The 25,786-nt window shown below is 38.5% G+C and overlaps 1 protein-coding gene across 2 annotated transcripts in view; it reads right to left on the bottom strand.

The window, feature by feature from the left end:
* atp2c1 (ATPase secretory pathway Ca2+ transporting 1) overlaps positions 1-25,114 on the bottom strand; it is a 42,165-nt gene extending 17,051 nt beyond the window's left edge. Inside the window, exons 1-9 of one of the 2 annotated variants that reach the window (XM_067509122.1) lie at positions 25,002-25,114; positions 12,322-12,426; positions 11,735-11,851; positions 5,938-6,027; positions 3,925-3,960; positions 3,603-3,664; positions 1,360-1,468; positions 347-502; positions 55-123 (exon numbers count right to left, since the gene is read on the bottom strand). In XM_067509122.1, coding sequence (XP_067365223.1) covers positions 55-123; positions 347-502; positions 1,360-1,468; positions 3,603-3,664; positions 3,925-3,960; positions 5,938-6,027; positions 11,735-11,851; positions 12,322-12,426; positions 25,002-25,025 — 768 coding nt within the window. In that variant the 5' untranslated portion in view covers positions 25,026-25,114. Of the gene's footprint in view, positions 1-54; positions 124-346; positions 503-1,359; positions 1,469-3,602; positions 3,665-3,924; positions 3,961-5,937; positions 6,028-11,734; positions 11,852-12,321; positions 12,427-24,891 lie in introns of both variants that reach the window. The other variant, XM_067509123.1, reaches the window with a different exon arrangement.
* Between the last annotated feature and the right edge of the window lie 672 nt (positions 25,115-25,786).

Here is a 25,786-nt window from a genome sequence, read left to right as displayed (position 1 = left end):
CAATAAACACTTAGCCTGCATTTTAAGAACTTGCATAAATGTATGATAACGTACCTCTTCTGCTTGCATCATCTTAAAGACCTCTCCAAACTCTGAGCTCTCTCCAGTTCCTATGACAATTCCCTGGGGAGTATTTCAGTAACTAGTTAAAAAGGCTGTCAGCTTGTGTTGCAGCTTCAACGATCATCACGTACATATGGAAAACTTCAGTGTGTTTAATCTTGTTGCATTATATCCTTTTAATTTCCAGGTCCCACGTGGAATAAAACTGAGCCAAGCCAAAGACCCAAGCAGTACAATTGCTGTGGTAATAAAATGTTAAGCAAAAAGCAGACTGAGTTGTTACCTTGGCTTTGCCACAGCGCACCAGTGTCCCCATAAAGGCAATGTTGCTGCGGGAGGCAATGTCTCCATTGGTGGACGCCGGCTGGGGAGAGGTAGACTTGGAGCAGGGGCTGGTCTCCCCTGTCAGACTGGACTCATCTACGCAAAGATCGGCTGCCTGTCAGGGTGGAGACAGAGGGACACTAAACATTGTCCTGCAGCATGAAGATAATCTCACTTTGCTTCATGGCATCTTGGTAAAGGGCTACCAGCAGCAGCAACATAGGGTTTACCTTTGCATTCTTCATTATCTAATATTTTCCGATGCATTATTTAAAAAAAATGACTTTTTTAGTAGACAGGAATTTTGGCTTGTGACCGTCCTAAGCATATGAGATATGGAGCAGTTTGTTGCTCTAGCTGCTGCAGCGTAACTCTACCGTTGGCACTAGTCAGATCACGCTGGTGGCTTTTCATGCTAGACTCACCACAGAGGTGAACCTCTCTTTTTCAAATTTGTCGAAGGCTATGATGGGAAAAATTAAATGCTGAGCATGATTTACTCAAAATAATTTGTTACTAAAAGAAATAAACTGATCTAATGTACATAAACCTCGTATGGGACATCTGGCAAGCTGATAAAGCTGCAAAGTACACTGGGGCACGATGTCTCATACTTATGTTGTACCGAGTGAATTGACTGAAAGGGAAGCAGTGGTACTTTTTAACTGCACCTTAAAGTAACTGAGGAGGGGGATCCTGTTGTGTCTCTACTGGTGTTAGGACTGAACCTACACCTTAGGTCAGAACAAGTCAAACACATGAATTCATGTCTCATTTTTTATTTTTTTAAACCTCTCAGTTTCTAGGAAAACATAAGAAATGGGATCTGTGAAAACACAAGACTGGCTGAACTGGGCAGATTCAAGGTTACAGGCATATCTTCCTGCAAATATATATTCATGTTCAGTAAAGCTGCACTAGATAAATACACAAACTTTGTGTGTGAGTGTGTGTGTGTGTGTGTGTACGTACCTCAAAGAGGCGAACGTCTGCAGGAACTCTCTCTCCCACCGACAGACAGACTGTGTCTCCAGGAACCAGCTCTCTTGCTAGCAGATGCTCCATTTTCCCTTCCCTGATACTGAGACAGAACAAAGCTGGATCACCAACCAAGCGAAGTGTGCACCCAGCCAGGTGGCAGAAAAGCCCCCAGGTTCACCAGATATAGTTCACACTCATACAATAATAATGGGAATAACTCTGTTTGGAGTTTTCAACACTGTGTTTTACTTCTCATTTTCTGGGAACTTTCCTATTATTATACCAGAAATATCTTGGCATCACCTGTAAATTACAAGACATTTTTTTAATTAAGAAATTATAGTAAACAAGAAGAGTTGAACAAATGTCAGTATCCTTCAGTTTCCTACAATGGCTGCTAAACTAAATTTGGATTCTTTGAGTTTGAGCTGCCACACACACACACACACACACACACACACTGTAGATTATCCTGGTAATCAGTAAATATTAATTTAACTAACATTTATTCTGCAGATTGGTTCAATTACACCCTGACTCTGTAGTTTTTAGCTGCACTGAAAAACCAAATTATACATTTTAAACTGATGATTAACAACAAATGAAACACACCCAATGCTAATTAAATTCTCCAGGTCAGCAGGTACATATTTTAAAATAAATTCTCACACACGAGTCCTGTATAATAAAGTGGCTTAATTCCTATCTGATTAACTATTAAGAATGTTTGGTGTTATTGGTATAGTTCAATAAAAATGAATCTGATGTTAAGTTACCAAATTAGTTTTCTGTTGATTGATGTTATAATTCAAGCAGGTTTTATTTTACTGCCTTCTTTTGATGTGTTGATGTGTAACATGTATGATCTCGATATATTCACAGTGAAATACTTATATCGCTTAATAAAAACCAAGGGAATCATGTCAGAAAGATTAACAAAGCAATAAATCAAGAATTAAGTCTGACATAAATTAACTTTTCTTAAATAAACACCAGTCCAAAAAGCAGCCTGACCTGTGTTTGTCAAAGGGCTGATATCAATAGAACATATTTATTAACAAATATAATTATATACATTAGATATCCCTGTGTACTTTGGCCATCTAAATTAGATGTTTGTGAACCAAATAAGATGACAGAATATTTAACTTTATTTGCAAATACATTGATAGTGAGAAGTATAGCAGTGTGTTTAATTAAATGGATACGGAACAATGCTGGTAGGAAGAGAGAAAGATGGAGGGATAATGTCAAAAAAAAAAATTGAGCGATGTTCCACGCCGGACAGTTCAACCACAACACACTCAGTTTACAGGTAGGTAGGTGTGTGTGTGTGTGTGTGTGCGTGTGTGTGTTATTCTCTGTAGTTATTTGAGGTGTAAATTGACGTCTGATGAACTTGTCTGAATTAACACTTTGTATCTTCCCTTTCTGTCCTTGATGTGTGGCTCCAATTAAATGTTTTCAAGTTAATTTAATCATTGATCTCTTGATGAAACATGATGTGAGACTTTGTCAAATGACTTGGTGACATTTGCTTTATAGGTTTTTAAGCCTCTTGGGACAATAACTTTTGACATTTCCCAATGTTAAATACCACAGTGATTCCTATTCATCTCTTCTAGAAAGACTTACCAAAAAAGAAATCTGACAACAGAACTTTGGATTTTTTTTTTGACAACTTTGAGTTGTGTCCCATTATAAACCCACTTTGTAATCCATCTGTCTTATAATTTGAACATTCATTTAACTCACGTCTGCGCAGCACATTGATTAAGTTGCTTAAATTACCTGTAGCTTTCAGGTGCATTTCATACTAGTGATCAACAATAAAAACACTGCACACTGTACATGACTCATTATTGCATGAAATATTTATTTTTGTTTTTCCTACCTGTTTATGTACCTTTATAAACCTACCTGTTAGATAATCTATGTCATCTTATTTTGTCCTGATAACAAAACCATAATTTACCAACACATTATACAAATGTCCTAGTAATTACCAGATAATGTTTGAGGAAATTATTTGGCAAATACAGACTTTTGAAATGACCCTTACTGGTAAATTTTTTGTTATTGTGAATCTATGACATCCCTACTGTTACTGTGTTGTACAAAGAGATTTTGAATGTATTCCCACATTAGAGGATCAGCTTTGCTCAATCCATTCTGAAAAGTCAGATTCCAGTTGTGAACCATAGAAGAAGAGAATAGATGGTTGAATCTGTTACCAGTGACATGCTGGAGGCACCAGCTTCCCCAGTTCTTCTAGAGACTTCTCAGAGCGATACTCCTACAGAGAGAGGAAAAACAACAACTCAGAACAATCCTGCAGAGATCTATAGGATCCCCCCAAAAAACGCTGGAGCTGAGATAAAGTCATGAATGCACATACAAAAGTGTATTAGACTCAGCCACATATATGCACAGATACAACACATAAACTCTATTAATGCTCAGCAGGCTCTTTATACATTTATAGGACCCTAAAAATAAAGACACACATTTGTTAGCAGAGAATAAAAAACGGCAACACGCCCAAAGCCGACTTACCTGGACAAAGGCAACTGTCACCACTATGATGATGGCCTGCAGAAAACAAAAGAAAGGGAGATGAGGCCCATTGAGATTTAACATTCATTTACCTGCGGCTTACTGATATCTATAATGACACCAGGTTACTGTACAGTAACAGCAGTTACTGATCTACAGCTCCTTTAATAAGTGTCCACACCCATTGACACTTCTCATATCATCTTATACTATTGAGCGTAGTTAACATGTACAAGATAAAACTTGTGAGATCAATAAAAGTCATTGTTTTGCGTGAGCATTTCTGCCTTTGGTCAACACCAGGAGGGCAGACAGGAAAGAGGGGAGGTGGGGTGTGACCCACAAAGCTAAGGATCCAGGACCAGATTTAAAAGTGGGACGCCGTGGTGATGTGGAATGAGTCTTAAACACTTAATTAGTATGGCGGACAGGTACAGCATCCTAAAATATGACTTCTCTCATAAAATTTTGATTTTCATTAATACTTAGTTCATACTTATTTCATATTAATATTTAAGCTTGTGTTAATACATATTTTATGAAAGGTTAACATTCCGAAGATATCAATAAAATACCCATACCCATCACAAAATACTAAGATTTTTCTCTCGTCTTTAAATTATTTTACAAAATATTGACACAACATTTTGTTGTTACTAACAAAATATCAGTTCCTTGATTTACTATGAATCTACCTATCTGGGTTTTTTTTCCCAAAGTTAACTATTCTCAAAATGACAAATTCTCAAAATATGACAAATATGACAGTTGTTCAGAATATTCTGACAGTATGAATGAAATACTATTACTATTTTACAAAATACCATGACTTTGCTCAAATACTCTAACTTTTTTAAACATTAAGACTACATTCACAAAATAGTGATTAAATGTATAAAATGCATTTTATTTAACATTGTGAAGTGAAGCCAAAGAGTTTTTTATACTTTATCTACATTACATGATTAAGACTGCATTGTGTTTGTATGCAGAGAGTTTCAAAGGCTTTAATGACGGAGTTTGCCCTGCTGTACATCAAACACCAGCACTATTTTAACTAGAGAGAGAACTGAACACATCCTGAGGCTTGAGGTTTCCTGGTATGAAATCCTGCTGCTGCTGTTTCCAGGAGCCAATACTGAATCAACAAACAATGTACGACAATTGCTCTACACACACTTTAAAGTACATAAGCAAACACCAATTATGGTATTTGGTTTGCTCTGTGACTCTTGACCACACAACCTATGACCCTGTTTTTACAGGCTCTTTGACACAAGCCCATGTCTGAGCCTACAGCAACAGAAACATTTATTGCCAATTTTCTTAGATACTGAAGAAAACCTTAAAAAACAAAAGAAAAACAAAAAACAAAACACTGATTCGACAGAGTTCTGACTGCTAACTGCTGCAATTAGCTGTGCAGAGTTTTAAAATACCTCAACTGCCTTTAAGAGCTGTGTGTGTGTTGATGAGCATGACAAATTACATGAACACATTTCCTATTGTTCTCAGAACTGTATGTTCTGTCTCATCTTCCCCAGAGAGATTCCCCAGTTTGAATTCCTCTGCCCTAAAGTGAGAATCCCATACAATGTTTTCATCAACAAACCTTTACTTTTTCATTATTACTGTTATTTGTCCGGATATTTTTAGCTGTAATGGACCGACACCACTCACTCCCTTTTTCCTCTTCTTCCTCATTCCTTTTGGAATTATTCACTACTGAACAACAGCCCGACACAGGGACCCAAAAGAAAAAATTGCTTTTATATAGCTGCATATGCCAAACTCGAATAAGGCAGATACCAGCAGCTAATTTTCGCCTCACTCAGAAGAAGCTGCTTGGAAGAGGGGTAAAAGCTTTCCAACAGAGAAGGCAGAAGTCGCGTTCACATGGACTCAACCTTTGGATACCCAAACCTGGATGACCAAGTGTTTTCGCAGCAGGAGAGGAATTGCAAAATAGAACTCAATGAGTAAAGTGTGCTGTTAGTGTGAAGTTAAACATACCACTGTGATGCTAATGGCATCATCAAACTGGTGCATGAGAACACTGATGACAGCTGAAGCCAAGAGCAGCAGGATAAGAGGATCTTTGAACTGGAGAGAGAAATGGAGAGGGGTTAGGACATTGATGAACTGGGTTAGCAGAATCAAAATACAGCCTATATTCTCATTGTGTGCTTGACCTCAAATGAAAGGCAAGCTGGCAACAGCTTCACCTGCCCCTCAAAGCTGTGTGTACATTTGTGTGACTGGTGGGGGACAGGTGCTCATTGCTAAGCTAATTAAACTGCTGACTGGATATTTATCAGTACCTTAAACTCAGGAGGGCACTTGGGATGGATATTTTCCCTCTTCTTGTTGTCTAAGTGGACCTATCATTTGCTTGTCTATGGGGATGTTAAGAAAGTTTACATGGCATAGCCTGTGACTCCACCCATCTGACACAGATGCTCTGCTTGAAGATGGCAATTGCAATAGTAGGATCAAGTGTATTATATTTCTTATAATAAACAATATATTTTATAGAGCCGTTTAGAAAATTCAAACTTTCTGCTTCAGATGTCACTTCACACAATGAAAAGTTACACTGTGCCATGTTGGGCAGAGTTTTTAAACTGCTCGCAGAATTTCAAAATTCTGAATAATCCAAAGAGACAACATTTCGTATTCTGATCCAAAATGCAAGTCTTTCATAAAGTGAGGACATATTTAGGACCTTTTTATGGAATGAGGACATTTTAAGAGGAGAGCATTTTTTTAAAGAGAGCCAGGAAATTTTGGAAGCGAGGGAGGTTTTCTGGAGAGTGACAGCAACTCAGGGTTGTCACAGCAGATCCTGCCAGATGCCCTTTCTGACTGAATCCTCCCAATTTTCATCAGCCTTAGGACCAGGACTCATAGTACATTGGATCAAGCTGGGTCAACAGCTGGGATTGAGTAGTTTCAGTGTCTTGGCCATGGACATGGTCGTTTCGGAGAGAGACATTTATAAAGTGAGGACTTTTTTAGATTATAATATGTAGGATGAAAAAAATGCTACTTGTATAGTTAACGTAGAAACACTATTGGGTGAGTAAAATCATGTTTACGCCTGTGCACAGATCTAAAGGAGACTGCAGTGATGCCAATTGTTTAAACAAATGATAAATTGTAAAATGGGAATTTGAATCAGATCCTTAGTGGGTTTTTTCATAGAGCTTAAATTTACACTAAGGTAGGACTAGTCATAACAACAGATGGTCATCCACAGAAAAAAGGTGGAGCTCACTGAATGAAAGAGGTCATCAGTTTCACATCTATTTTAAACCCCAGCATCCCAATGACCTGGTTTCCACATCAACTCAACACAGCAGCAGAAACTTCAGCTCTTCCCTCTTTAATCTACTAAATTCATTGCACTCAATGCTGCTGTCTGTACCAACTACTGAATAATACAGAGGGGGTAATAGTGGGTAAAGCTACTTTACAAAATATTTTGTGTGACAGGAAACAAATGCTACAGGTTCCCCTGACTTATACTCAATTAGTGGAAAAATAGATACAGGATTTTATCAAAGCTGCTTGTTCCATGTTTAATTAGAGAGCAGCTTTCAAAACTCCACATTTGAGACTGTAAAATTACTTAACTCCTTACTCTACTAGCAAAGAGTAGACAGGAGTACAGGGAGATGCAGCGTAAGGTGAAGGTAGAGGTGGCAAAGACCAAACAAAGAGCATATGAGGACTTGTATGTTAGGTTGGACACTAAAGAGGGAGAGGTGGATTTGTACAGGTTGGCCAGACAAAGAGATAGAGATGAGAAGGATGTGCAGCAGGTTAGTGTGATTAAAGATAAGGATGGAAATGTATTGACAGGTGCCAGGAGTGTGATGGGAAGATGGAAGGAGAACTTTGAAGAGTTGATGAATGAGGAAAATGAAAGAGAACGAAGAGTAGAAGAGGTGACTGGTGTGGAGCAGGACGTAGCAAAGATTAGTAAGAGTGAAGTGAGGAGGATGTTGAAGAGGATGAAGAGTGGAAAGGCAGTTGGTCCTGATGACATAGCTGTGGAGGTATGGAAGTGTCTAGGAGAGGTGGCAGTAGAGTTTCTGACTAGTTTGTTTAACAAGATCTTGGAGAGTGAGAGGATGCTGAGGACTGGAGGAGAAGTGTACTGGTGCCGGTTTTTAAGAACAAGGGAGATGTGCAGAGCTGTGTTAACTACAGAGGAATAAAGCTGATGAGCCAAACAATGAAGTTGTGGAAAAGAGCAGTGGAAGCTCGGCTAAGGGCAGAGGTGAACATTTGTGAGCAGCAATATGGTTTCATGCCTAGAAAGAGAACAACAGATGCAGTATTTGCTTTGAGGACGCTGATGGAAAAGTGCAGAGAAGGTCAGAGGGAGTTGCATTGTGTCTTCATAGATTTAGAGAAAGCGTATGACAGGGTGCAGAGAGAGGAGCTGTGGTATCGTATGAGGACGTCTGGAGCGGCAGAGAAGTATGTTAGAGTGGTGCAGGACATGTATGAGAGCTGTAAGACAGTGGTGAGGTGTTTTAGGTGTGACAGAGGTTGTTTGGCTTAGAGACAGTGGCACTGAAGAGAAGACAGGAGGCAGAGCTGGAGGTAACAGGGCTTAAAATGTTGAGGTTCTGTGACGAGGATGGACAGGATCAGGAATGAGGACATCAGAGAGACAGATCATTTTAGATGTTTTGGAGATAAAGTCAGAGAGGACAGATTGAGGTGGTTTGGACATGTTCAGAGGAGAAACTGAATATATCAGTAGAAGGATGCTGAGGTTGGAGCTGCCAGGCAGGAGGTCTAGAGGAGGACTTATTTAAACAACTAATTGTTGCATTTTTGTCATAACAATCAGCAATCAAGTGTGCTTGAACATGAATATCGATACAAGAAACTCTTCCGCTGTTCCTCCTTTCACTGTTATACTTGTCAGGTTAAGCCTGAACAGTTTTAAAACCAGCCAGGTTTTGGACGATGCGCAGCTTTTTTTGGTGTGTAAACCAAGCTAAAAATCTATCATCTCCCCGTTTCCCCTGTTTCCTTCACCTCTCATCCTCTCCAGCTGAAATTCTATATTTATTCTTTTTCTTTTGCTGTTGCTGGTCCCTTCTTCATTGAGCAGCAGAAATTTCTGTGATCAGAGTTCATCTCGACACATCAGAACAGTACAAAACTACTTCTGGATGTTCGAATATTGCAGAGTGCCAATCTAACTGACAGAAATAGGTTTAGCTTCTTTTGATTTTGGATTTTCTTCATTGTCTTCACTGTTTTAATTAAACTTTATTTTTATAGCGCCAATTCACAAAAAGTAATCAAGGAAGTTACATACCTACATGGACATAAAGTCTTTATACATCTCTGAAACCCATTATTGATTGTGCTTAAAGTTCAAATTCTTTATTGAATCTCTTAGTGATGCACAGCTGTCAGGAAAATACAAGCTTCACTAACAGGAGCTGATACACTCAGAGCAACACGATTCCTCTGAATGGTCAATTTGGGACTGGTTTTCAACTGAAACTGGTTTATAATTTACGCTCTAGTCCAAAGCTGAAATGATCTAAAGCCAAAGTCTATTCATCTATCCATCCATTATTTTGCACTTATCCAGAATTGGGTAGTGAGACTTTTCACACAGCTCCTCTGGAGGAATCCCGGGTCGTTCCAAGGCCAGATGAGATATAATCTCTCCAGAATGTTCTTGCTCTACTCTGGGGTCTCTTACCAGCTGGGTATGCATTGAAGAACCCCAATGGGAGGCGTACAGAAGGCACTTTTATAAGATGCCCAAACCATTTCAACTGGCTCCTTTTGAAGCAAAGGAACAAGGGCTCTTCTCCAAGCTCCCTCTGGATGTGTAAGCTCTGCCTCCCATTTGTAAGGCCAAGCCCGGCCACTCGATGCAGGAAACTCATTTGGGCCACTTGCATTAGCAGTTTTACTCTTTCAATCCTTAGTCAGAGAGTGACCATACGTAAGGGTTGGAATGTAGAATGACTAGCAATTTGAAAGCCAAATTATATTCAAATCTTTGTTTGTCATGAAACATTCATAATGTTTTTTCACTGATTTAAAGCTTATTTTAAACAAAGTACACATATAAAAACAGTACAACTGAAATAATGAAGTCATACAGCAATAGAATTTCTGTAATAATAAAAACAATATTGAAAAATAATGTATTTAACAGTGTCAAGTTTTTTCTAGAGCCTTTGGTGGAGTATTTTCAAAGCCAGATAAAGTTGAGTACTTTCTTTATCTAACCTTCAGCTTTCAAGATAAAACACACCTGGCAAAAAAGAAGTAAAAACTAAGGCAGTCTGCAATGTGGCAACAAGAAAAATATCATAGGCAAAGCCAAAAACCAGTGCAAAGGATTGACAAATATTTCTATATGTATTTAATCTTTACATTTTGTGGGTAACATCTTTTCCTTTCATCTTTAGCAAAGGGTGTATGTTATTGTGTCTTTTCTCATGACATTTCTATTCTCTTTTTACCAGGAACATGTGCAGCATCCAATCTTTGAATGTGAATATCTACTGACATAAGCCTACGTTGATATGAGCGCACACTGCGTTATGCCATGGCATCACAGGGAAAGCCCTTTTCAGTATCATGACAAGGAAAATTATAATTATCACTCATCTGTACAGAATAGAAATTATAAAACGGACAGTATTGTTTTATTCTGATTTGCTGTTGCTCCTGTGGCGTAAATGATTTGAATCTGGTCGTCTCGTTGCTGCTCCTTCCTGACTGGAGGCATGTCATGTTCCACAGTGTCATTGTTCAGACATTTTATCAGGCACAAGATAAAAATAGTTTGTTTTTATCTAGGAGCTGCATTCAAACTGCTGCTGCTGGATGTGTGAAGGACTTCCTCAGAGTCATTGGCTGATAAGTCAGCAGTGTTAGAACATGGATGGTGAGACTGAAAAAGGAGCCAACTGCAGAAAGACCACACAGTTTACTGTCATATACCTCTAATTTAGTCTTGTTTATTTGGTATAAAAACTAACTGACTGGGTAAACAATTGAAAACTGTCCTCATGTGCAAAAAAAAAACAAAAAAACAAAACAGATGGGTTTTTAGCCACATTTTATTTTTAATAAATAACTGTCAGATCTTGATTATGTTCACTACATTTCCCTCCTCATTTGAAGTTTGGCTGGAGCTATATTTGGTCAATAAACTCCTGCATTTTTTTTGGGCACTGACTAGAAAACTGGTGCCACCAACTTCTACTATTCGCATAAGTGCAATGATACAAATGTATCTAAATATTACAAAATGTTTTAGTGTTTACATGACATCCTGTGTGTATGTAAATTATGTGGACAAAATATTAGAAGCAAAAACTAAGAAAAGATTTTACCTCATTAATTGGCAGTTAGTGCAACAACACTAATATGTTGTTAGATTATCTCCACAGGGAGAGACCTGGGCTATAACTATGCATATTTTTTGACTAAATTATGAAGACAATATGATCATTAATTATGAAAACATTAATATGTTTTCACATGTTATACATCTGTTATGAATTTGAACCTGTCCACCTGAAGTGTTAGGAAGTTAAAGAGAGATGTCTGGGAAACCTGTATTTCCAGTGCTGCATACACAAGAAAGTGAATGAGTCACCTACACCAACACAATGATGTTGATACCATGTTGTATAATGGCAGGAAATGGTTTAGTCTTGCAATCTGTTGCTTAGTTGTTTAGTTTCCTTTGTTATAAAGACACAGCTACTTTAAACATGACAACGTTTAAGTGTGATTCATTGGTTACCTGTGAGATGTATTTCTTCCATAGTGGCTCCCCCTCACTAATGTCAAACTCGTTCCAGCCATGATAAGCCCTCCTCCGGCTCACCTCCTCCTGGGTCAAACCCAACTGCAGGTCAGCCTGTGGGCACCAACATAACAGAACAATGGTTAGTTATAAAACTGTCTGATAATTAAACTAAAAACAAAAATACTTTATTATGTTATCTGTATACATAAAACTACGATAAATCTGAAAAAATATCCAAACAGTCAAAAATGGATTGGAAGTAAGATAAGAAAGAAATGTCTGAGCAAGTCATGGCCCTAACTGTTGGTACTGCCTCCCACTTTTTTTTAAATTACATTTCAATTCGTTCCATGTAATTACCACTTTTTACAAGAACCCTCTTGCAATATATTCAGAACTTTTTTTCTAGTAAAGTGTTGATTTCCACTATTTATTTTGGGCAGTTCCTCTCTTTAGCAGAAACGTCCTTAGCACAATCACACCTGGAAGCTGCCCAGGACAACCACAGTCTGACCTGTGGCCATTGAGCAGCTCCACTGGGTCCGTCCTTAATGCATTACAGCCTCTCCCAAGCCTTTTACCTGCAGGATACACGCTACTTCATTGACAGGGAGTTCACTGGCTTTTCTGGAGGTTAGTACTGGGACCATGGTCTCATCTTCACTGGAGGGTTGTCTCTCGGAAAGCTGCAACACAAATACACAGAAGAACAGTTAACCTGACAGACAAAAACAGGAGATTTACAGGAAACAACTGTTTATGGGCTGTTCTCACACTGATGTCTGGATATACGTGTGGACGTGGTGCATCATGGTCAGTAGTCCAGTCTTGAGCTGCCAAGTCATATTGGTCTACCTTCATTTATTTCATAAGCTTGTCCAAATAATGCTGCTGGGCATTCGGATGTAGATACATCCATTTTTTTGACCTCTATCTAATTTGAAGCAGATTTTAGCAAAATTTTAGCAGGTAACTACTATAGTAGGCACAGCAAGAGACGGCCTAGATAACATGTGGCATCTCAACTGTTAACACCGCATGACATAACTTTTTCCTGTAAAAGTGAACATGAAATGACAATCTGCACCTCTGACTGCAGTAAACATCCTCCTGCAATATCATACAAACAGGAATTTAATTTAACAACTTTAAATCAATTAATAATAGATTCATTAGTGTTTGGTGTGAAAAAAGCGAAGAATAGTCCATTCTTGGTACAACTTCCATCATAGGGTCTGACCCATTCAAACAACTTGAAATGAAGATTGTTAACACATCCACAATTGGAGGCTTATTGTCGTGCATGATTAACATTATTTCCTTCCATTAAGCAAAAGACAGCTGAAGACTTGATTTCTGGAAAAGAGGAGGAAGTACAGGATGCTGACAGGGCTTCCAAGTGTTTAAAGACAGCAGGAAACAAAGGGAGGAGAGACAGTTCAGCTCAATCCCACATGATTTCAAAACAGAACAAAGCTTCTCTTTATTTTCTCCCACAATGAGGAGGAATAAACTTTTATTACTATGTCAGCTCATTTTTCATGTCACTATGAAAAGCTATTTAAAAACGCTTCACAATAGGAGTTACAGTAAGTTTACCTCAACAACTCCGTCATAGAAAACTGTATCAGTATCGCGTTAAAGTAAAATGTCTGAGAACAGTTGTGACGTCTTTCCATCACTTTGTCGCCATCTTTTTCTTCATAGTATAGTGAAATGCTCCATTTTAGGAGCTCAGATCAAATTTCTATTGATGTGCAAATATCCTTACAAATATGTAAACCCTTAGGGACAGTCTTTCCCAGGATACTCGTGTTTTCAAGCTAAACTCACTCAGCAATTCAGGTCAAGGTCTCACTGCAGAGTTTAATTTTACAGCTGACTGAAGCAGCTACAGTCCAATAAACATAGCACCAATTTCTTTTTGTGTCGGATAACATTTCTTTGTCCTTTCAGCGTATGCCCTAAATTCAGCGTCGCCACAGCAGATGCATGTTGACTTGGCGCAGTTTTTACCATCAATGCCCTTCCTGACACAAGCCTCCCCGATTTCTACAGGGCTTGGGACCACCACTGTTGGGCTGGGAATAGGGATGTGGTCTCCTCAAATTGAACCCACCCAGCATAGTCACTACCTGATCCATACGGCCTATGCAGTTTGTTTCACGCAGTTACATCTAATTAGCTTCTACATTTATGGAGATGACATTTGAAAACATGGTACATCTGAGCAGATTGATTCTGATTACGTTACATTATATAACAGTTTCTCTTGTTGAATGACTCAACTCATTAGTTTTCAAAATAGCTTTTTTGTAGGCTAAATGATTCAGTTCCACCTGTATCCATCAATTGGTTGCTAATCATAAGTAGATAACAATTGACTAAAATATCCAACTGAGCTATTTATCTCCGTCTTGTCACCACACCCAAGTGGCGGGGGGAAGAAATAAATAAATAAATAATAAATTCTGCCCTCTGGCTACAGCAGTAAATGAATTCCAGGTATTTCACATCTAGTTTTAATGTTTTCACAGTCTGAGTTTGAACAAGACCAAATGTTTGCTGAAGGTTTGGGTGACAGTCGAACCTGCTGCAGCGAAAACACCATGTGTAACAGTAGTTTATCACCCAGGAGCTCAGTATAATAACCACTGAAGGAGCAGCAGGTTTCAGTGGTGACGATAATAATCACTGCAGGTTAGTGATGCCGCAGAGACTCAGAGGTGGAGTACAGGTAACAGAGACATGTTCTACTCTTCATGTTTCACAGAAACACCAGAGAGGTGATGCTGGTAGAAATTTGAGACATCTTAAAATATCAATTAAAACCCTTTATTAAAGACAAATTTCTACACCGAATTAAAGCAGCAAAGACATTTGTATGTTTTATTCATTTTGCAGTTGCAGAGAAAAGTAATGGCTTTGTCCACAATGTAGTCTATAGTGAAGCTTACAACGGTTTTATCTATAATTCATTTTAAACTACATTGGTGTTTATCTGATAAAAAAAAAAAATATTGTGAACAAAATCCATCAATTCTGGACTTGGTGAACTGAAATTAAATATCAGTGTTGATATCCACCTCTAATAGTTCAGTGGGCATATTTTACCGCTGTGATCAGCTGAGGCTGAGAAAGAGAGAGAAAAAAAATAAAGAGAGATCTGTGTCATCTGGTCCATCTTCCTCCAGTTAACCCTCCTTAGATCTACCACACCAATCATAGGCTCTTAGCTTTAGCTAACATGATATAAACGTATGGTCTAAGTCTCACATCCAAGTTAACCAAAGAGCAAAAAGTGGCATTACATCGCCTGCTTCCTCTGTTCGGGGTGGAAGGATTTCTTCTGATTAGTAATGACTGCAGCTTAGAGGATTCTGCTTCTTCTAACTCTACCTGATGGATCAAGTCTCCCAGTTTGCCCTCTTTAGGAAAGGAGGACAGCTGCAGTCAGACAGATTCAAGCGAAGAGCCGAAAGGAAACATAAGAGAAAGGAGGGCATATAACAGGGGTGGCCAGGTCTCAAGAGCTGCAGTCCTGTTTTTTTATTACAAAAATCCACCAACCACTGATGACCTGGATCAGGTGTTTTTAATGAGTTGCTTGAAGATGAGGTTTGTGCAGGGATAGGTGGGAAAGAAGCAGGACTGTGGCACTGGAGATCACAACCCCTGGTGTGTACATTGAAGCACTGTCCCAAACGGACTGGAACCCAGGATGCTGCCGAAACTTGGCCTGTGCTTTAACCATTCAGCTTTGTCCTACAGTCCAACCTAAAGAAATGCATAGCTTAAGAACTGATGTATGTAGTTTGGTAGTTTTTTGGATGTAGTATCTAAGGGGCCTATTCCTTTTCCTCACTGGCTTGGTTGGTATTACACATTTACTTGGTATTACTTGGTTATCTGCTAATGCTTTACCTTTTTTTTTTAATAAACCCAATTATTTATAAATAAATGATGTATTTGTGTTTACTTAGGTTGATTTAATTTAATGTCAGATTTTCTTTGAAGATCTCAAATAATTTAGTATGACATGCACACAAAAAGACAAACCAAGAGGTCTAATATAATTTCCACAGCACTAACTAACTTGATGTTTAACAATGACTGCTCAAAATATATTTTTAAAATGTCACAATGTAAGGAGAAAAATTAGTTGGCACAAGCTGTGAAACATGAAGGTAAACAGCTCAATCCCTCAGCTCACCATTCTGGTAATTGACTACCCGATGTGAAACCCTATATGAGGTTTGCATTTGCACTGATTAAAAATTGCCTGTGCTTCCTTGACAATAAGCACATTATCCTTTCAGATGCAGATAAAAAGCAAAAGATCTCAAACACAACAATACCAGTGTAGTTTAAAATACAAGCCACACAGTTATTTAACCATTTTTGATGGAGGCTAAAAAGTAAAATCTGAAATAAATATCTGCAATAACTCATTAAATCTGCTACAAAAAGTAGTTTGATGTGGCCAAGTACATTTACTCAAGTCCTGTAATAAAGTAAAATATCAAAGTATTTGTACTGTTTTTCATCATTTCCAGTTCATGTAACCATTACTTCTACTATACTGTATTTCACCGCTGCAATATAAAGTGCTTCACAGTACATTCATCAAAAAGCTGTAGTTACGATAAAAATTGAGAAATCTGCATCATAAAAATACACAGAGCTGATGTTTAACGAGGATTAAAAAGAAGTAGACAGTAAATAAAGAGCAATTATTTTAATCTAAAAGAGAAAGGAGATTCATTTTGGGTTCTGATGCTGATGTTAGTGTGACTAATGATTATTTTCTGATACATCTGACTTTAAAAACACACAAAAGTGAAACAAAACAGATGGAAAAGGTCAATGTACAAGTCTCAGATCCACTCCTGAAAATATGTTTTCATCCTGTCCTCAATACAATTTGCTGCCTTTTATCATTTCCCAGCAGTTCCAATTAGATCCAAGCCAAACTCTATTAGAGAGATGAGAAACAGTGTGGACTAAGTGCTAGATCCCTGCAGGGATGCTGGTTTTCCCCCTCAAGTCCTCCACTCAAAAACCTAAACATCACTAGTAGAGCAACACGTGAGCTCTAGATGTGCTCTAAAGAGCAGGAAGTGAACTTTAAACATAGGTGGTAATTAACTAGAATTTACAACCAGGATCTAAGGTCATACAGATCAACTGTGTCTTTATGGTTTATAGTCGTATCTCTGCATCCCGAAACTCATATGCAGAGAAGTGACCTCTTAAGCATTGCTCTAGGTTCAAACCCTGATAACACTGACAACTAACACACATGGTGGAGGAGATTAAATGTTCCAAAGTCAACAACCTAACAGCAACATGTGGCATGTGCCACAATGTACTGAAGACAAATTAGGAACTACAAGTGTTTAGTTTAAATGCTTCTGTAGCATTGAACTTGTGACAGTAAAGGTCATATTCTGCAACCGTTTAGGTGACAGTAAGAGGGATGTGCAGGAAAACCTCAGACATTTAAGTCGATATTTGCACCTGCAACATTTTTCGACCAATTATTTGATGTTTCGCAAACTTTTGTTGGGTTTTAGCTCCCACACTTCATTGCAGCTGCGTTTGAAATAAAATCAATCTGTTAATCCTGACAACAGGAAATTTTAACACATACAACCAAAGAACATAAATACCTTATTAGCCAAGTGGCATGGCAGGTCTCAACAACCACACAATTAATGACATGAGATCAAATACAATAAGCCTGAGCAGCAGTAAACAAATCAAAATTACTGCTTTACCTGGATAAAAATATTATACAGAAGACTTCTGCAGACAAATGCAAAGCAAAAAGCAAGAACCATAAGCAAATGATAAACTGCAGTCTATAACTCAGAAAAACTGCAATAAAGTGTTTTCAGAAAACCAGTGGCCTTTATTTTGAAGACCCACAGACACCAGAGCTCCAACGATCGATCAATCAATCGAAAAATATTTTCATTATCTACTGATTAAGTTCTTTTAAGATAAAATGCACAAATTAGCCATTTCTTAAGCTCTTCAACATTAAGGATTCCCTGCTTTTCTCTGTCTTAGCACAGTAAACTAAGAAAATAATGAACAAATGATGAGAATGATTGTGTGGTGCAACCCTGTGGGCAATTAGCAGATTTCATTCTGTTCTCCAATACTTTCCTGACCTAAGTTCTAATTTTGTTAATTTAGTTGAGACTTGGCTTTTGTGCATTTACACACACACACGTAATGTTCTGGCATATGAGCTAAAACAGTGCACACTTCTTCAGCACTGCCTCTGTAGTTGCTGTAATCCTTGCACTTACTGTGCACCAGTCTTTTTCACATACTTTACAATGCGTGGACTTGAAAGCTCTTGAGAACACACCTTACCTATGCACCTTACATACTGCTAATTACGTACTGTTTTAACACATTCTGAGAGCTGTTAAACAAATTTAGTTGTTACACCTTCAAGGAAAATAAATCTTTTGCAAAACATGTCTTCTCTTTAAGACACAAACCTATTTAATATCTGCTTCAGATATTTCTGCAGGCTCTCTGCACCATCTCTCAGCTACACAGATTCTTATAATCAAGTTAAACTCAAGAGGATGATGGGCTGCCTGACAAAGAGGCTGTTAACGACACACTTGACTAACTGCTGGTGTTCATTTTACATCCCACCTGACCGACTTCAAGGTCTACAGCTACTGGAGGGAAGGACACAAATGCTTCATTTATTAGAAAGTATGACATGAACATTAGTCAAGCTTTGCCCCAAAGAGTCATAACCTTGATCTTCATTGTATCATTTCTCTAATTAAGTGATAGACACTGCAAAAAAAGTAGGTTAAAATCAAGACACTATGATGTGATTTTGAGAGCAGAGACTGTAGACGAGATTTGATTTTTTAATGCAAACAGCGAGAGCGACCAGCTCTATCTGAGTTTTTCTAAATTCTCGTTGAATTTTCCCATTAATTAGGCTGGATAAGGTAAACACCAAAGTGTACAAATATTGTTCTCTGTAAAAAAATACCCCTTTAAAGTGTTACTTATGTGCAAAACACTTATCAGCAAACCATGGTTAAAGTGTGAAAAGCAATCAAAAATACTAAACGTGCATCTCAAGGTTCATAACTGAAGCTGGAGCTAGTCACTTTATACACACAGAAGTGGTGTGTCCCTGTCCTCCAGGTTATAAATAAGTATTAACATGTGAAAGAATGAATCATAATTTCATATCGTGTATTAGTTGACTATCTGCAAAATACAACACTGGTTCTTCTGGGTTTGATTCTTTTGTTTGCTTTTGTTTCTTTGGAAGATTAATAAAGTTGTTTGAATTTTGAATCTTGAATAACTGCCAGACTTTATGTATCTGTAAGCATGTTTGTTTGGTTAGAGAGGGAAGAAAAGGCCCATCAAAACTAGATCAACATCACTGTAAATTGACACTACAGCTGTGACAGTTGACGTCTGCTAGCAGCGGTTATGTAAATGTTTGTCAAGTCAATCAATTAAATAGGATTAAAGAGTTGTTCATTCTGTAAGGCAAAACCTATACAATGCAAACAGCTCATGTAAACATGGAGACATAAGATGACGTCCACATTCTTAATATACCTATAAGGTTCATACTGGCTCCAACTGAAGTAACAGCTACCGGGTAGTACAAAATCAAGTCACTTAAATTGAGAAGCCAGAGACATAAGTATGAAACCAAACCAGGCTTATGTACACTCTGGCTTCCCTGTGCCTCATGTAAGAACATTTTCATATTCTTGTCTTCAATTACTTTGTGAGGTTTATTCATTCATTTCAGAATAACCAAACTTTAATAACTGCACAAATCTGTCATCTACCACTAGCAAAAATTACCTGTCCACGTGGACTCGCAGGAGATTTTTTTAAGTGTACACCACTACAAACATCACAGTGGGGTCCTGCTCTACTTTGTGGGAAAACACCACACAGATCTTTAAGTCTGTCCACACTGGTCGATCTCTAAATATAGCCTCTCCAGAAATCCGTTTAAGTCTTTCCATCTTGTTAGTTGCTGAAGCTTCAGCAGAACTGCAAGGAAGTACTCAGTGGATGATAGCAGACACGTAACACTGCCAAAATGGACATAAAGGTGGCGGCGGAGGCCGTTCATCAGCATGAGGCCAACTGAGACAAGAGCAGAGTTTAACGGAAGGAATCAGCACAGTGTGAAAGAGGCTGAGAAACGGAGAGGATGCTGCTCTCCACAAATAGGTTATCATGAGGAGGGAGGGGTGAGTCGGTGCACCTCCACCCCCTTCACAGAATCACAGACACATCTGTCCACACTGCTGCTCACATCAAGAGCAAACACAGAACACTTCAGCCTCACAATCATTGAGTTGTTTTACATTTATGATCCACTTCCTGAATCCCAGCCTTAAGATCCTGTTTGGGGTCGTTTTATTCAGGATAAGCTGCTTAATGGTGTGTTTGTGTGTCTGCATGGCAACAGCACACGACATACAGTCAACACAATTAAATGCTCCCCATAGACTCTCTAACAGTGTTGTTCTCTGTATAGTACATCACACTATAACAACAATCACTATAATTATGGTAATAACCACACAGCTAACTGCACTCCCCTTTCAGTTGTCTTTTAGTGGCCGTTTGCGGTTTTCTTCAGGGATTATTCCGGAAATGTGTTTCCTTATAAGTTAGCTCCTGCATTATTCAGTATATAGGATGTGAAAATAATCAATGAAAATCAAAAGCTGTCAAAGACACATGCAAAAACTTTAACTGACAGATACCTAATCATAAAGAGAACTTTGTGGTAACAACAGAAAGAATCAATATGAGGCAAACTGACCACAGAGAGATGCAAAAGAGAACCGAGACAACACAGCGACTGACAAAGGGAACTGTAAACAAATGTAAAGCTACACACATAAAAATAAGCAAAATGAGACAAAATAAAAAGGTACTCAAATCTAGAGGCATAAAAATAGAGAAACCCAACTACAAAAATACATAAAAACTCCATAATGTGACATAACACAACTTAAGTTAACAATAATCTGTATTCTCCTTAATAACCAATCAAGTATACAGCTCTACTATAGACTATTCTATATTCAAATTTTACAAATATATTCTTAAGAACTCAGTTCAAACTGCTCAGGATTACGTAGCAAGTTGGACACAACATTGTCAGATTTCTGTTTAGGCATGATTTTGATAGTAACTTTCCCAAATAGAATAAGGAACTAAATAAAAACCTTTGGTTGACGTGAAATAAATGACAAGTTAGTTTCCAAATATTTGCTGATAATAGGAGCAAAGCTAGAACTTTGGTGGACACTCAGGCCGCGACTGATGATGTTTTAAAGAAGCACATGAACCCAGACAGCGTTCTGTTAAAACAAAGAAGAGTCGTCACACTGACCACTGCCCATCTCTGCTGCTACGGATTGTTGGGAAAAATATAACAGCTATGAGGAAAACTGCTTCTTCAGGATGTGTAACATTACAGACATCTGCATCGCCTTATGTTAGAAGGGAAATTATTTCTGATGACACAAAGTCCCATTTTTCTTAATTCACATGGAAACTGAGCATAAATAAACAGATACATGTTTCCACCACAGCCCAAATGTAAAAAGTCTGAAACCGAGCCTGACTCATCATCTTATCCCTTATAAGATGATGAGTCAGGTTCGGTTTCAGACTTTTTACATTTGTAGTGGAAATGGTGGCGGTGTCTGATGGCTTAAAGTCAGTCTCGTTTCCCCTTCAGTGAACAATAGGAAATCTGAATCCATTACATCAGTTAGATCAGCTTACACATTTCCAGTTAAGATAGTTAGTAGAAGACTGGGAAGCTGTCAGTTTTACCTTATGCTGTTTTTCATATGTCAAATTTATCTTTGCTGCACACAGTTCTGTTAATTGGCTGGATTAGGAAGGAAAGATATCAGCCTGCAATATAAACAACTGCTGGTACACTCAACTCAATGCACACACACAGACACACCACCTACTAATATTGATTCCCACACTAACCTATAGCCAGAATTGATTTTAACACAACACACACTGGCTGGTTTATGAACTCCAGAGGCACCAAATAAAAGCACAGACACACCGAGCACACGTCTCGCTTGTGTAAAAAATCTCTGTGTACAGTGTGATTACTGTCTGCACCAGACGAAAGTTAATCACAGAGAAAAAAAGCCATCAGTGACCTTGGTGTTTGTACATTATTGCAGGACTGGTTGCTGTCTCAGCACAACCATTTGAGGGTATATACAAATCTATTTTTAGCTCTTCTTTTTCCAGCACTGTTCTGCACTAGTGCTCCATAAAACATTTTATTTTTAGTATCAATTAATCTATTAAAAAGGTCTAAAAACTGAGAATGTGTCCACTACAAAGTTCCTGACGCCCCAGAACATGTGTTTAAATTGCCCGTTCAGTTTGTTGTCGCTACATGTTCTGTATGATTGTCAAATGAATGAGTGTGTCCTTGATAGAGGCTAAATCAGCATCAAGCCTTCAGCAACAAGTCTGCAAACACGGCTTTATTCTTTGCAGCACCAACTGCATCACTGTGGAAACGCTCAATTTAAATGCTGATTTTGTTCCAGCCAAAAGTGTCCCCTCCCCAAGCAGTAAATACCTGCTTGGGAAAAAAATTCTAACTGCTGCTGATGTTGGGCTGTGCAACAACACCTCTGACACACGTCTTCAGCAACAACAAAAAAAAACACAGCTTTTTAATTTAGCATATAAAATGAGGGTGAAATAGTCTAGACACATGTCTACATGTTACAGGATTAGTCCAACAGTTTATTAGCCTATGCTACAGCTAAAACAATTAGTTCATTCTTTTAATTATTTACATTTTTATTAAAAATTAAAGTTAGTTTAACACATCTTCATTTTCCTGTTTGCACCTTTTCCAATTGCACATTTAATACGGGACTTAACTCTCATCAGGTGTGTGACGTGATGACCATGTCACAAAGAGTAAAACCAGTCAAATTTAGTTTTCCATCGATAGCAGCTTATACAATTGATCAGTCCTGTGTCTGTTACTACTAATCCAAGTGGATAGTGGTTTTTTTTGTCCTTTCGGTTAATCCCGTGAAACTAATTAAGTTTTCACTCCTGTTGGCTGGGCTGCAAGCAAAACACAGCTAAAGATCAGGGGTAGATTTAGTTACTGTCTGGAACTCACAAATGAAAGCACTGAACAACACATCTTACAGCACAAAGTTTAGGAATGTGAGGAATTATCTGAATGAATTTGAGGGACGTTTTATTTGTTAACACTATTTAAACAAACGGCTGAAGTCACACTGATGCTGCTGCTGCACCAGTTCAAACACTGACGGTGTCACATGAAATCTGGGACAGTTTTACGGTGGTCACATGTTCTGGTAGACCTCTGCAAGGAAGAAAGAAAAAAGTGGACCTCATATATGCTCTGTGCAGGCAGAAGTGTTTTCTGTAGTTTCTAGATCATATTCTATACTCTGTAATTGAATGAGGTGACATGTCAAAAGGTGTAAAAGAAAAACAAACTGGCCTAACTGGCCATCACACCTCACTGGTCAATATTTGAGCAGCCTATCAGTGTTTTATTTCAGTGCCTTTGGTGTTAAAAGAGGTCGTTGCTTGCTTAGGTTCCCTAGTTCACTCATTCATTTGGATAAAATCCCTGAACTAAGCCTTGAGCTCAACAAATCTTTAAAAAGATAAACCTGATACTTTCATGTACTAGTTGTCTGTAAAAGCCAACTCTCAGCGGTTTTGTGTTTCCCTTTGTATAACTGTTACAATTTTCCTACTCTTCTTGCACGTTGGCTTCATAAAAATACTTACATGTTACAGTCATGTTGCATTACACAATTTTATAATTAAGGTAACACCGGCGTCGCTTTAGGTTAAAGAAGTACAAAAACTCAATACTCAAGTAAAAGTGCAAGAACCTGCCTTGAGAATGTATGACACCAAGTAGTTTAGAACTATGCATGGTCTGAAATGTACTTTAATAAAGGCCAATAGTGCAAGTAGTACACCAACAACGGGATTTCTCTGCTACCGATTTTTTTAAAAAGTATTTAACCACTGTTGAACTTGATACTGTTGATAACACAATTATATAAGTCTAACCAAGATTTGTTCCGCATGTGTCTCTTAACTAAGGTTTTTGCAGAAATTTGAAATGTTTAGGTCTCTGCAGGTTTTGGTCATTCAGAGCTTCAAGGACCAAACGACTTAAAGAACTGTTTTCTGTCCATTAGCATCCGAATCTCATTAAAGTAAAGATGCTAAAATGATTCTGCAGAATGATGATCTTGTATAACTAATGCAGCTGGTAAAGTTAGAGATAATTTCACTGGCCGCTTAATTCGGTCCACCTGAACTAGCTCATGTAATCCAGTCAAGCAGCTCTATGAATTCTAATTTTCAGTTCTAGACTGATGATTAAATTTGACCGTGTATATATTTTTGAGCTCATAGTTGGTAGTAGAGTCGCACTGGAGGGTATTTTATTCAGAGGTGGCCAAAACATTAGAACCACGTCTTTATATAAAGCCCCCGACAGTACGACTCCACCACCCACTATGACCTGATAATAAAAGAATAAAATAATCATAAAAGCGTAACACAATTGTGTGTGATAAACGTTACATATATCCGTGTTTGTATTATAATAGTAACATTTGTAATGCTCTAAACTTAGGAAAACCGTTTAAACGGGTCACTGAAACTATTCTTTTACTCTAAATACAACCTTCAATATCACTACACCATATTAACCAGCACCTCTTCTCTCCACCTGCGGCATCACGTTCACATTCAGGCCGTTTATAGTAACGTTAGCCTCGGTTAGGCGGCTAGCTGCCGCTGGCCCCGGTAAGCTAACACGTTCGGTGCAACAGACAAGCACGAGCGACGGAGCTGACTTACACAGAACGTTTAACTAACTCTACAGCAATATCAGTCCCCTTCCTTCCAACAAGCGTCAATGTCAGAGCCAGACTCGGGGGGCTAACGTTAGCTTCTGCCGGTCACAGCAGCAGGCTAACAGCGGATCACTGAGCTCCACTCCGGGAGGTAAAGTACCCAAACAAACCCACTGCCCGTTTACGTACCGCTGGAGCTTTCCGTGTTAAAAATGTGCGCGTTCCACGAACACTGACGTGGGTTTTGTGCTTCTGCGGGTCTTCATTCTACATGTTTACCGAGTAACTGTTAAACTTACCAACAGCTCCCGTTTCTTCAGCATCTTCCGTGAAAACGCACCGCGGAGCGTCTCTGTCTGACCGAACACCGTCCACCCTGCCACCGCCACTGCGCAGCGCTTCCGTGCGTCGCTTCAAAATAAAAGTTGGGCGGAGACTCTGGGCCGGAGCACAACACCGGAAACGCTCGCGCTTCTCAAAGTTTATTACAATGATAAAATGACAACCAAGAGCAGCAGAATGAGCATAAACTACTGAAAAGGAAGCAGAGTGACGGGCAAAACACAAATACAGACAGCAGAAACTGCTGACGATCACAAAGAGAAGGAAAACAGCCATGAGACACAAGACTGTCTCAATTCCCCACTCAGATGTCTCCTTCCCACTTTTTTAGTCCTAACTTGCAGGTGAACCCGGACTATAATAATAATAATAATAATAATAATAATAATAATAATAATAATAATAATAATAATAATAATAATAATAATCTGTGGCTGTGGCACCCAGTCAGTTGCTTCACAGTGTTTTTATTGTGTACATTTAAGGTGGTTTCATATATTTTGTCACAATAAAATGTTGTAGCAGTTGCAACCAGGCAGACTATCCTTGCAAACTATTTACCTCTGCCCTGGTTATTATTCTTTGTTTATGACTATTTGGATGTCAAATGGTAGATAAGTTACATTTAAGTTACATACCTCAAGAAAAATGTCTAGATCTGCCCCTGCTGACTATCACCTTAACGCTGTTTCTGCACCGCACAAGAAGCTGCTGCACAAGGATTCATTGTCTTTACAGTGAC

The sequence above is a fragment of the Channa argus genome, chromosome 7, assembly GCF_033026475.1.
Source record: "Channa argus isolate prfri chromosome 7, Channa argus male v1.0, whole genome shotgun sequence".
NCBI classification, from domain to species: domain Eukaryota; kingdom Metazoa; phylum Chordata; class Actinopteri; order Anabantiformes; family Channidae; genus Channa; species Channa argus.
Note: the sequence above shows the minus strand (reverse complement) of the source record. Positions and strands in the feature narration are given on the sequence as shown.